We start from the raw sequence: 12598 nt of genomic DNA, 5'->3' as shown, positions 1-12598 counted from the left end.
GGAGACACACAGATGCACTGCAGCCACGTCCAGTGAATAAACGAAGCACCTCGTTTGTTCAGGTCATGGTGAAATACTGAGGCTCTGCTGCTGGAGACCAACTGAAGAACTTCACCCGAGCAGCGAGGTTCCAAGTGGGTCTGGTCTCTGGTCTCTGGTCTCTGGCCTCCGTCAGGTCCACATCAGGATCCCACGCCCACTATGTATAATCCCTTCAAACACAATCCTGCTCTATATTTCCATATTAAAATAATTCTTCAAGCTGAAATGCTTTTTTTATTGTGAACATATCCAGTGAGGATGAGTGGTTATGCAGTGGCGTCGCTGCTTGTGGCAGTGAGTCACTGAGTATTTCTGTAAAGACTCACTTCCCAGGACGGACGTGTCCCGCAGCAGCTCTGCTTCCCAGCATGCAGTCTGCGCTTTATGTTTGGACGCCGTTTTTAGTTCCTCATCGTTGGTTTCTAACCCTGAAACTAAAAAGTATTTTTCTCCAAACTAACTGATGCACCTGCAGCATCTTAATGAATTCATAGTCGGACCAACCTTCTGCATGTAGTTAATACTGCGCCACCTCAGTCCAATGACTCTTTTATTTATGTATATATATATATATATATATATATATATATATATATATATTGAACGTGGACACACACCTCAGGACATTCCGCCGCCCCCATCTGCTGGAGTTTGTAGGAACTTCATCCAGGAGAGGCTGAATGTGGGTCACGTGACTTTCCATCACATTGACAGAAGACTGGGTTTCTTTGGGCGGCAGGTTTATTCCCTATCGTGGTTTAAACAGCAGCGTCGTGTGGATAAAGAAATGATATCGATGGTAAAGAGAAAAACAGTTTAGGTCTTTGTCCCTCCAGGGAGCTGCTGAAGTTTAACTCAGCGACTCACATTCTGCTATATTTAACTTTACATTTGGTTCGTCCTCAGTTCAGTAAGGAGAAACGTCCACTGCTGAGTCGACGTGCAGGAAAGATGAGAAACCAGGTGATTCCCCCTCCAGACAAGCAGCTCATTAGTTTTATATATGAGATATTTATGACAACACCACAGAGGACTCTGGGGGATTTGGGTTCATTGTATTGTTCCTTCATTGTTCAAATGTTTAAAGGATCTTAAATACTGCAAAGTGCTTTGATCTTATTTTTTGATATATGACAGTTTAAAACTGAAGATTTGTAAAAGAGAATCACAGACGTAGTCTTACAGCGTGGTATAATGCTACTATCTGTTAGTTAGTAAGATAGTAAGTATTTATTATAGCCCCTTCACAGAAAAAGATCATAAAGTGCTTAACAGCATAAATAGCAGAAAGATAAAAACAAATCTAAGTATATGTAGTAAAACTGATAAAAGGGAGGAACAGCTGAGATACAGAGCAACAAACACAGAGTACACTCCACAGAAACTCACTTAACAACATTATCATCATTATTATTATTATTCAGCTTTATTTTTCCTACATCATCCATAATGTTTAAATTTATCTAAAGAAAATATTTATTTTGGTCTTAATATTTGAATTTTCATGAATCAAATAAAACACAAATGTGTATTAAGAGTAAAATACAATCTCTGTAGTTAATGTTATGCTCTTAATCTTTATCAGAATAATAAAAAAAATTATTTTACATTTCAATTTGATTTGACTGAATATTTAAAGCATTTCATTACTATTTTTCTTCCAGTCAGTTCTTTTGCCTTGTGGACGTGAAAAAGTTTGAGTTCTAATGAATCTCCTGGTTGCTTCAGTGTCTGCAGCCGGCTGGTTCTCACCTCCACCTCTCACCTCCACCTCTCAACTCCACCTCTCAGCTCCACCTCCCAGCTCCACCTCTCACCTCCACCTCCAAGCTCCACCTCTCACCTCCACCTCTCACCTCCACCTCCCAGCTCCACCTCCCAGCTCCACCTCTCAGCTCCACCTCTCACCTCCACCTCCCAGCTCCACCTCTCAGCTCCACCTCTCAGCTCCACCTCCCAGCTCCACCTCTCAGCTCCACCTCTCAGCTCCACCTCTCAGCTCCACCTCTCAGCTCCACCTCTCAACTCCACCTCTCACCTCCACCTCTCAGCTCCACCTCTCAGCTCCACCTCTCAACTCCACCTCTCACCTCCACCTCTCACCTCCACCTCTCAGCTCCACCTCTCAACTCCACCTCTCAGCTCCACCTCTCAGCTCCACCTCTCAACTCCACCTCTCAGCTCCACCTCTCACCTCCACCTCTCAACTCCACCTCTCAGCTCCACCTCTCACCTCCACCTCTCAACTCCACCTCTCACCTCCACCTCTCACCTCCACCTCTCAACTCCACCTCTCAGCTCCACCTCTCAGCTCCACCTCCCAGCTCCACCTCTCAGCTCCACCTCTCACCTCCACCTCCCAGCTCCACCTCTCAACTCCACCTCTCAGCTCCACCTCTCACCTCCACCTCTTAGCTCCACCTCTCAGCTCCACCTCTCACCTCCACCTCTTAGCTCCACCTCTCAGCTCCACCTGTCACCTCCACCTCCCAGCTCCACCTCCCAGCTCCACCTCTCAGCTCCACCTCTCAGCTCCACCTCTCACCTAGCCCCACCATGGCCTCACCAGAGCCTCACCAGAGCCCCACCAGAGCCTCACCAGAGCCTCACCAGAGCCTCACCAGAGCCCCACCAGAGCCTCACCAGAGCCCCACCAGAGCCTCACCAGAGCCTCACCAGAGCCCCACCAGAGCCCCACCAGGGCCTCACCAGAGCCCCACCAGGGCCTCACCAGGGCCTCACCAGAGCCCCACCAGGGCCTCACCAGAGCCTCACCAGAGCCCCACCAGAGCCTCACCAGAGCCTCACCATGGCCCCACCAGAGCCTCACCAGAGCCTCACCAGAGCCTCACCAGAGCCTCACCAGAGCCCCACCAGAGCCTCACCAGAGCCTCACCATGGCCCCACCAGAGCCTCACCAGAGCCTCACCAGAGCCTCACCAGAGCCTCACCAGAGCCTCACCAGAGCCCCACCAGAGCCCCACCAGGTGAAAAGGAATTGATAAAGTATGAAGAGATTAGTTTGGTTCAGTGACACTCGGAGATGAAACCTGTGGAGACGCTGCCCTTCTGTCATGCGCTCAGTCTGCCCCCCCCCCCCCCCCCCCCCGTCCCTGTCCCCCCCCCCCCCCCTCCCCCGTCCCTCCCAGAGATACAACCAGTCTGGACAGGTTCTAACACCTTGTAGTTTTATGGTTTTATAGTTACGGCTCCAGGCCGGCCCACCTTAACAAACTGCTTGACCCCGTGGTGCCAGCAGGGCAGAGGACCTGGCACTATGGCAGCCGTCCTCTGGACAATCATTGACCGTCCACCGTCCTCCTGGGGACACAGCAGGAGACACTGCAGCTCCGAATACAGAGAAGAGTTGAATTGGGAATTTAAAGGTTGTTTAGGATCAAACCAGACGGATCAAAGGGTATTTTCAAAGGGCGAGCAATCTGACGCGTGATTATAGACAAGTGTTTTGATTAGCATGTGGGCGGAGGACGGGGACAGCAGCATGTGGGCGGAGGACAGGGACTGCAGCATGTGGGCGGAGGACAGGGACAGCAGCATGTGGGCGGAGGACAGGGACAGCAGCATGTGGGCGGAGGACAGGGACAGCAGCATGCGGGCGGAGGACAGGGACTGCAGCATGTGGGCGGAGGACAGGGACAGCAGCATGTGGGCGAAGGACAGGGACAGCAGCATGTGGGCGGAGGACAGGGACAGCAGCTTGTGGGCGGAGGACAGGGACAGCAGCTTGTGGGCGGAGGACAGGGACAGCAGCATGTGGGCGGAGGACAGGGACAGCAGCATGTGGGCGGAGGACAGGGACAGCAGCATGTGGGCGGAGGACAGGGACAGCAGCATGCGGGCGGAGGACAGGGACTGCAGCATGTGGGCGGAGGACAGGGACAGCAGCATGCGGGCGGAGGACAGGGACTGCAGCATGTGGGCGGAGGACAGGGACAGCAGCATGTGGGCGAAGGACAGGGACAGCAGCAGGTGGGCGGAGGACAGGGACAGCAGCTTGTGGGCGGAGGACAGGGACAGCAGCTTGTGGGCGGAGGACAGGGACAGCAGCATGTGGGCGGAGGACAGGGACAGCAGCATGTGGGCGGAGGACGGGGACAGCAGCATGTGGGCGGAGGACAGGGACAGCAGCATGTGGGCGGAGGACGGGGACAGCAGCATGTGGGCGGAGGACGGGGACAGCAGCATGTGGGCGGAGGACAGGGACAGCAGCATGTGGGCGGAGGACAGGGACAGCAGCATGTGGGCGGAGGACAGGGACAGCAGCATTCCAAAGGTTGACGCTCCACTTCAGCTGATGTCTCCATCATGTGTCCTCCTGCAGTCACATGGGCTGAACGCTGCAGCAAACCTAACGGGTTAGTTAATAACTAACCTGGAGAACCGTAAAGTCCTCGTCCTCCTCAGCCCAGAGGTGGAGGGCACACACACACACACACACACACACACACACACACACACACACACACACACACACACACACACACACACACACACACACACACACACACACACACACACACACAGAGGAATAATTATTTCCATCATAATGAATTAAAAACTCAAAGACATCATGAAAAAGTATTAGCAGGAGGATATTTATCAGCTTTTAGTCTTTTCCCCGGTTGTTTGTCTAATAATGGTAGTAATGCTGCTTCCTGGTGTATGTGGTGGGTGACAATGAAGAGTAGTAATAAATTACTTTGAAATACTGTTGCAGTAGCGTTTATAAAAAAAATTTCAATCAGGGTTAAAACAAAAAAAGTTTGATTAGATTCTGAAGTAAATTCATTTCCATTTGTTACGTCTTGTTCATTTGTCATATTTAATATAACTTAAGCTTTCAAGTAGTTATACTTTTGTAATAAATCACACGTCTTACTTTTAAAAGTGTTTCTTTCAATGTAATCTTGAATTCTATTGGACGTCTGTATAAAATACCAGATGCCTTTTTATCTGCTCAAAGTACAGAAATGTGGCTGAGGTGGAGATTCTCTATTTGTTGTTCGATGCCGCCGTGGAGCTCATATTGCCTGCAGCTGCATTGTTTATAAAGTTGCAGCTGTATAATGATTGATTGCTTGTCAAACTCTGCTGCCTTGAACCTATAAAACACGGCTGCACTTTCCTCAAGCAAACCAAACAAATTAAACAAATGGGAAATAAATTAGAACCTTTATGTTTCAGTTATTTAATTAGTGTGAGGGTTCCGGCTTTTCAAAGAGATGAAAAGGGGGAAAGCTTGTTTATAAACTGCTAACTGAACGTGTACAGTGTTGAACAAATCCACGTCTCAGTCCAGAAGAACTGCAGCGACTGAAACTGACTGAGTCTTTGCAGTTTATTCTCAAAAACCAAAGTGAGTTCAGATGAAAATGCACACACACACACACACACACACACACACACACACACACACACACACACACACACACACACACACGCACACACACACAGCTCATATTTTACATTGCAATTTCGCCATAAAATTAGATACCACTCTGTATCTACATAGTTTACATAGTGAAATACTTCAAACACCAAACACATTATCCAGGAAAAACAATTAGAATAAACAAACATGATCACATTCAGATTAAATTCCATTAAACGAGCATTTATTTTAAGTGAAGTTGTGTAAAGTTACTTTTATACCATCAACCCAGTGAACCCTTTTTATAGGCAGCATCAAACCTGCAGCGATCATTTTATTGCGCTTTGGGAGAAACTCCAACACGACGCAGGTTTAATCTTTTACTCATATTCACACCATTTGTTTTAGACGTAATATGTGATGTTATGACAGTTCGGCCGCCGCTATCAGTCACTGGAGCCTTAAACTAATAGTGCAGCCATAAAGTGTCCGCGGAGGAGCGTGTGCGTTATCTCATGAGCTGTAAACCTGTGTGTGTGTGTGTGTGTGTGTGTGTGTGTGTGTGTGTGTGTGTGTGTGTGTGTGTGTGTGTGTGTGTGTGTGTGCGTGGCAGAGCCTATGGAAAGATAATGACAGAGATACGGTGACCCACTACTACACTGCACTAGATTTGTTGATGTTTTTGGCCTCAAAACAACAACAAAACACAAACAAAATAACTTCACAATTTTCAGATTTTGTGTTTTTGTCCCAGCATCTTTGATTGAACTTCATCAAAATATTGAGATACTTTGCATTTATTTTATAAGTATTCCTCTTCTGCAAGGACATGAAATATAAAACAAACTAATAATATATCTCTTGTTTTGATGTTTGAACAAAATCTGCTTTCCACAACCACCGGTACAAACAAACCTTAGTAAAGTTTTACTAAACAATGTTGACAAAAGAAACATATCAAATCCTAATTAGAATAATTCTACTGTTAAAGACAATCTAGTTTCAACAAACTATATCTCACGTGTTTTCAATGGTGGAATGTAAATCCTTACAAACATTAATGAACACAAACGACGTGAGGGTTCCTTCATCCAGGGAATCCGCAGCGTCTCGAGGTTGGAACTCCTGAACGCCGCGGCAGCGCGAGGAAACTGAAAATGATCATCAATTAAATAAAACAAGTGGAATTTAAACATTTTCTCTGCAAGACGCGTTCATGTCCCGACCAGCAGGGGGCGCCTCGCCCGGCGCTACTGCAGCTTCACCTGCAGGAGAGAATGCAGCTGCCAACAGGTGCGAATCTCCACATTAAAGTACTTTAAAGACTTTAAAGTAACGACGTTACTGATGTAACTGCACGAGACGGTGGGAGAAACGAGGAGAGAAACAGAGAGAGTGAAAAGAGGATAAAGTGCAGCTCTCCCCTCAGGTGAGGTCTTCTCACTTCACGGGCCCGCGCACACGCACACGCACACGCGCGCACACACACGCGCACAGCAGACTCCGCACATGCGCGTCTCACCTTTGAGCCGCTGGCCGCGCCTGTCGCGCGCACAGCGGGGTTATAAAAGCGTCGGGCGGCTGCGACCTGAGCCACAGGTGACCCGGCAGCCGAGCCAGACCCGCAGGTGAGCCTCTCGGGGGACCGCTGGGTGGAGGGTGGAGGGTGGAGGAACTGAGAGGGGGAGGGTGGAGGATCTGAGAGGTGGAGGGATGGAGGGTGGAGGAACTGAAGGGTGGTGGGTGGAGGATCTGAGAGGTGGAGGGTGGAGGAACTGAGGGATGGAGGGTGGAGGATCTGAGAGGTGGAGGGTGGAGGAACTGAAGGGTGGAGGAACTGAGGGATGGAGGGTGGAGGAACTGAGGGATGGAGGGTGGAGGAACTGAGAGGTGGAGGGATGGAGGGTGGGGAAACTGAGAGGTGGAGGGATGGAGGGTGGAGGATCTGAGAGGTGGAGGGTGGAGGAACTGAGGGATGGAGGAACTGAGGGATGGAGGGTGGAGGAACTGAGAGGTGGAGGAACTGAGGGATGGAGGGTGGAGGAACTGAGGGGTGGAGGGTGGATGTATGGAGGGTGGAGGGTGGAGGATGTCAGGCGGTCTGTCTGGAGGCGTTTGTCCGCCGCTCAGTGATAAAAGCTGAACATTTAGATTTTGTGTTGAAAAGTTTCCCTCCGGTGATAAAAGTTGTTTCTGCTGCAGGACTCTGAAGTTGCTCTTTCACTCTCTGAAAGACTCTTGTCACCTCCGCCAGTGTCCAGTGACTCCAGTGACTCCAGTGACTCCAGTGAGCTGCTGGTTGTAACTTGTCCTCTGTGTTCCAGTCATGTCTCCCAGACCAGAAGCAGGGACGCTGTCCTCCATGTCTCTCGGTAGGTCCCCTCCTCCGGGACGTCTCAGACTGGTCGTGCTTCGTTCTAACCGGCCCTCCTGTGCCTCCGTCAGGTGACAATGTGTCCACTAAAGGCTCCGACATCCACCCGTCTCAGTCCACCGTGGACCTGATGGACGAGGACGTCAACAAGGACGACCCCTGGGCTCTGCCCGAGCTGAAGGACACCGGGGTCAAGTGGGCCGGTGAGACACGGCGGGGCCGGGCTTGACGCTGCAGACGTCCGTCCTCACGGGACGCTGACCCACCTTGTGTCTCCTGGTTTGTCCCCTCAGACCTGGACACCAAGGGGAAGGTCCTCCGGGTGCTGACGTCCTTGGTGAAGCTGGTCTTACTGCTGGGGCTGCTCTACCTCTTCATCTGCTCCCTGGACGTCCTCAGTTCTGCCTTCCAGCTGGTCGGAGGTAGAACCTTGTCCTCTTCACCCCCCCGTCTCCACTGCACTGCTTTATGTGTGTGTGTGTGTGTGTGCAGGTAAAGTGGCGGGGGACATCTTCCAGGACAACGTGGTGCTGTCCAACCCCGTGGCCGGCCTGGTGATCGGGGTGCTGGTGACGGTGTTGGTGCAGAGCTCCAGCACCTCGTCCTCCATCGTGGTCAGCATGGTGTCGTCTGGACGTGAGCAGCACTCAAACACTTTGTCCACATGTCTGATGGACGACGAGGACGTCGTCTCGTCGTTAAGTTGCTGCTGTCGTGTGAGAATCAACATCCAGATCCAGGGAATCTGCGGATCTGAGATTCGTCACGAGGGAAACGTTGCGTTTTCAGTGTCGACTCACTTTTTCCTTTTAGATCTTGTTTATTAGTGTTTTCACTTTAGTTTGTTGACAACAGAAGGGAAACAGAAAGAAGGTGTGGCTGGACAGGCTGGAGACGTGGAAGGTCATTGATTCTAATATAGAATACAGTATCAGGAGAAAATAACAAACAAAACAACAATAAGGCAAAACAACAACAAAAACTAACAAAACAAAACAAGCTAGGACGGGGAAATAAAGATAGTATCCAGACAATGGGGGCTCAGTAGTTCCTGGGTGGACTGATGTTGGACAGATGTTCCATAAAGGGTTTCCAGGTTTCATTAAAGACAGAATTTGAGTTGCTGAGTGAGAAAGGAAGGTTTTCCAGGTGAATATTGATCAGTGGAGGAGGAGCAGCTCGTTTCAGACTGACTCTGACTCCCGTCCCCTCGCCAGTGCTGGACGTCCAGGCGGCCGTACCCATCATCATGGGCGCCAACATCGGGACGTCGGTCACCAACACCATCGTGGCCATGATGCAGGCCGGAGACCGCAACGAGTTCCGGCGGTGAGTCGGATGCAGGCCGAGGCGGGAGGCGGGGGGCGGGGGGCAGGGGGTGGGAGGCGGGGGGCGGGGGCCGGGGGGCGGGGGGTGGGGGCCGGGGGCCGGGGGGCCTGGTTGTGACGCTGCTTCCTGCTCTCAGGGCCTTTGCAGGCGCCACCGTCCACGACTTCTTCAACTGGCTGTCCGTCCTGGTCCTGCTGCCGCTGGAGGTCGCCACCGGCGTCCTGTACAAACTCACCCTGCTGGTGATCGACTCCTTCAACCTGGAGTCTGGAGAGGACGCCCCCGACCTGCTCAAGGTCATCACAGACCCGCTCACCAGCGCCATCATCCAGGTAGGGAGTTCCACAAGGAGGCGCTTCGGCTAGCGGGAGGACTTGGTGGTTAAGAGCTCACATGTTCTCTCCTTGTTCTCTTTTCTAAAACACGTACGTCCATCTCATCACTGGACCGACGTAGAACAAACTAAAAATAGTGTCGATGGTGGAAGAAAACATGTTTTTTTGGTTTGGTTTTCCAAAGTCAATAGTCTTTTCTTAATCCACTAGCTGGACAAATCGGTGATCACTGACCTGGCCACCGGAGACCCAGCAGCCAAAAACAAGAGTCTGATTAGAGTGTGGTGCAAGACGGAGGACAACACGGTAAGGAATCACCCAGAGCTGCATCACCAACATCAAATTATCAGTTGCACGTCATGAAGCCATAGTTACCGCTGCTCTTTTCTGTCCTAATGACTGATATTGTCCCTCCGGCGCCGTGACCGCCGTGATTCTGCACTGAGATCATACTTTTCTTTTAAAACCTGGTGCAGTCACAGAGATTATGATCCACTGCATTAATTACTGCGCCGTCTCGTGTGTTTGTTTGTGTTCGTCATGTCCCTCAGACCTTCTGGGACGAAGCGGTGGACGTCTGTCCGCAGGGCGGACACTGCTGGGTGCTGGACAACCAGACCTACACTCTGATGAACCACACGTCGACCGTCTACCTGGAGAAATGTAACTCTCAGTACACTGGGTTTTCTAAGAGGGGAAGACAGAGCCTTTTCAAAGTAATCAGGTTTACTGGATCGGCTGAAGCTCAGTGAAACATGAGAGACGCTCTCGGCCACAGCCGCCTGCTTTATCAGGACTTTGGACAATGACTACCTTTGAGGCAGTGACTCAGCTGAAGCCTCGACCCTCGACCTGCTCAATACGTCCATTCATGCTGGTTCACTGGAGCCACGGGCACAAGGACACTTTAAAGTATCCTGGCTCATTTCAAGTACTTTTCCTTGGTGGCTGGTTTGGTAGAGAAAAGACTTCAGTGTGTGTTTGAGGAAGATCAGACACTGAACTCACTTTGTGATTATTTTACACCAACAGCGAGCAGGAACGTCCCCATGAATTAGCATTGCTGCTTTTTTTAGCTCCTTTCCCCCAGAATGCTTTGCTCTGAAGTCCGTCACGCAGCACGAGGCTATTTTGACGAGCGGGAGCCCAGAGTGGACAAGTTAAACACCAGTGGTGTCTTTGACAGGCACGCACCTCTTTGTGAACGTGGACCTGCCGGACCTGGCCGTGGGCCTCATCCTGCTGGCGCTGTCCCTGACGTGTCTGTGCACCTGCCTCATCCTCATCGTCAAGCTGCTCAACTCCATGCTGAAGGGGCAGGTGGCCGTCATCATCAAGAAGGTGCTGAACACAGGTAGGAAGACGGTCAGGGGCCCGTTCGACAGTCGGCACTGATGGGCGGCGCCGGTTTGTCCTTGGTCCCGTGGCTTCGGGCCTCCGGGTCCCACTGAGGCCCGCCAGGCTTCTCCTCACCTGCCGTCTTCTTCCACAGACTTCCCCTTCCCCTTTGCTTGGGTCACCGGCTATATTGCTATTTTGGTGGGAGCAGGGATGACCTTCATAGTCCAGAGCAGCTCCGTCTTCACTTCAGCCATAACGCCTCTCGTCGGTCAGGCTCCTCACTGAACCGATCACACTCTACTTCTTTTAAATTCAAACTTTCTTTTATAGTTTGCCCGTCCTCTTTTACCAGGTATTGGTGTGATTAGCCTGGAGAGAGCCTATCCTCTGACTCTGGGCTCCAACATTGGCACAACAACCACGGCCATCCTGGCGGCCATGGCGAGTCCTGGAGAAACGCTGGCCAACGCTCTGCAGGTCAGACCCGGACCACTTCACCTGGTTCCCACTGAGGTTCCTCTGCAACGCTTGACTTTCCAACAAACAATCATAGTTCTAGAAGATTTTTATACGTCCTGTAAAATGCAAATACAGCCGAGGTATTTACTGTCCCTGGACTTTAGAGCTGTTTTATCTTTTACTTTTACTGCTTCTTGAACTTTAGGGAGTTTATTCACATTTCTTAAATCCTCTCCACTGGTGTTTCATGAGATGTTTAACAGAATGTCCATAGATATTTATAATCCCATGCATGCATTTGAACCATTCAGGCACAACATTGAATCATGTTGAAATATGAGTCATACCTGGGATTGTTGTGACCTTGATAAGAGTTCAAGTCTAAATACCATCAAATCTTTTGACATTAAAACGTTAGCATCTGCTGCTGAGTGTGTTTGTTGTCACGTTGGTGACTCATGACATCATAAAGGTGAACTCTTGTGCTTTGAACACATCTCACAGAACAAGCAGCACATCTGCTCCTCAGAATTCCAGCCGTTTGCACAGATGTGACGTTGTTCTGTGTTTGTGTCCAGATCGCTCTCTGCCACTTCTTCTTCAACATCATGGGCATCTTGCTGTGGTACCCCATCCCGTTCACGCGACTTCCCATCCGCCTGGCCAGAGGCCTGGGCAACAGCACGGCGCAGTACCGCTGGTTCGCCGCCCTCTACCTCTTCCTGTGCTTCCTGGTGATGCCGCTGACCGTGTTCGGCCTGTCCATGGCCGGCTGGCCGGTCCTGGTCGGCGTGGGCGTGCCCTTCGTCGCCCTCGTCGTCTTCGTGGTCGTCGTCAACGTGATGCAGTCCCGCTGCCCCCGCTACCTGCCCGCGGGCCTCCGCAACTGGGACTTCCTGCCCCTGCCCCTGCACTCCCTGGAGCCCTGGGACTCCCTGGTGACCAGGTCGCTGGGCTTCTGCAGCCAACGCTGCTGCTGCTGCTGCAAGTGCTGCTCCAAGAGCGAGGAGGCTGGGATGGCGGAGGGCGGCCAGAAGAAGGTGGAGACGTACGACAACCCGGCCATGTCTGCAGACGAAGACGTGAACGCGTCCTACAAACAGACGCAGTTTTAATACCAGAACACTTCAATGCATCGAAGAGCAAGACTGAATGCGATCATGTGTTTGTGATTTCGCTCGTCTGGCTGCGGTGTGTCGTATCGATTCCCTCTTGTTGTTCCACTCGTGAACAACTGCAGTGTGACGTGTCTGTAAACGACTGTGTTGTTTATTTCCTCGTGTTTTCTCTCCTCGTCCAGAATCACATCGAGCGGCTCAGAAGCTG

At 51.0% G+C, this 12598-nt stretch overlaps 1 protein-coding gene across 1 annotated transcript; it reads left to right on the top strand.

Moving 5' to 3' along the window:
• Positions 1–7760: 7760 nt before the first annotated feature.
• slc34a2b (solute carrier family 34 member 2b) lies at positions 7761–12387 on the top strand (the record flags this gene model as incomplete). Its single annotated transcript, XM_080506375.1, has 12 exons — positions 7761–7806; positions 7880–8011; positions 8102–8230; positions 8301–8444; positions 9026–9137; positions 9274–9469; positions 9683–9778; positions 10024–10135; positions 10659–10826; positions 10965–11081; positions 11166–11290; positions 11851–12387. 12 exons carry the CDS (start codon positions 7761–7763, stop codon positions 12385–12387), a joined length of 1914 nt encoding a protein of 637 aa, XP_080362501.1.
• Positions 12388–12598: the final 211 nt, after the last annotated feature.

Source organism: Blennius ocellaris, assembly GCF_963422515.1.
Source record: "Blennius ocellaris genome assembly, chromosome: 12".
Lineage (NCBI taxonomy): Eukaryota > Metazoa > Chordata > Actinopteri > Blenniiformes > Blenniidae > Blennius > Blennius ocellaris.
The sequence above is the reverse complement of the archived record's forward strand: the minus strand, read 5'-3'. Positions and strand labels throughout refer to the sequence as shown.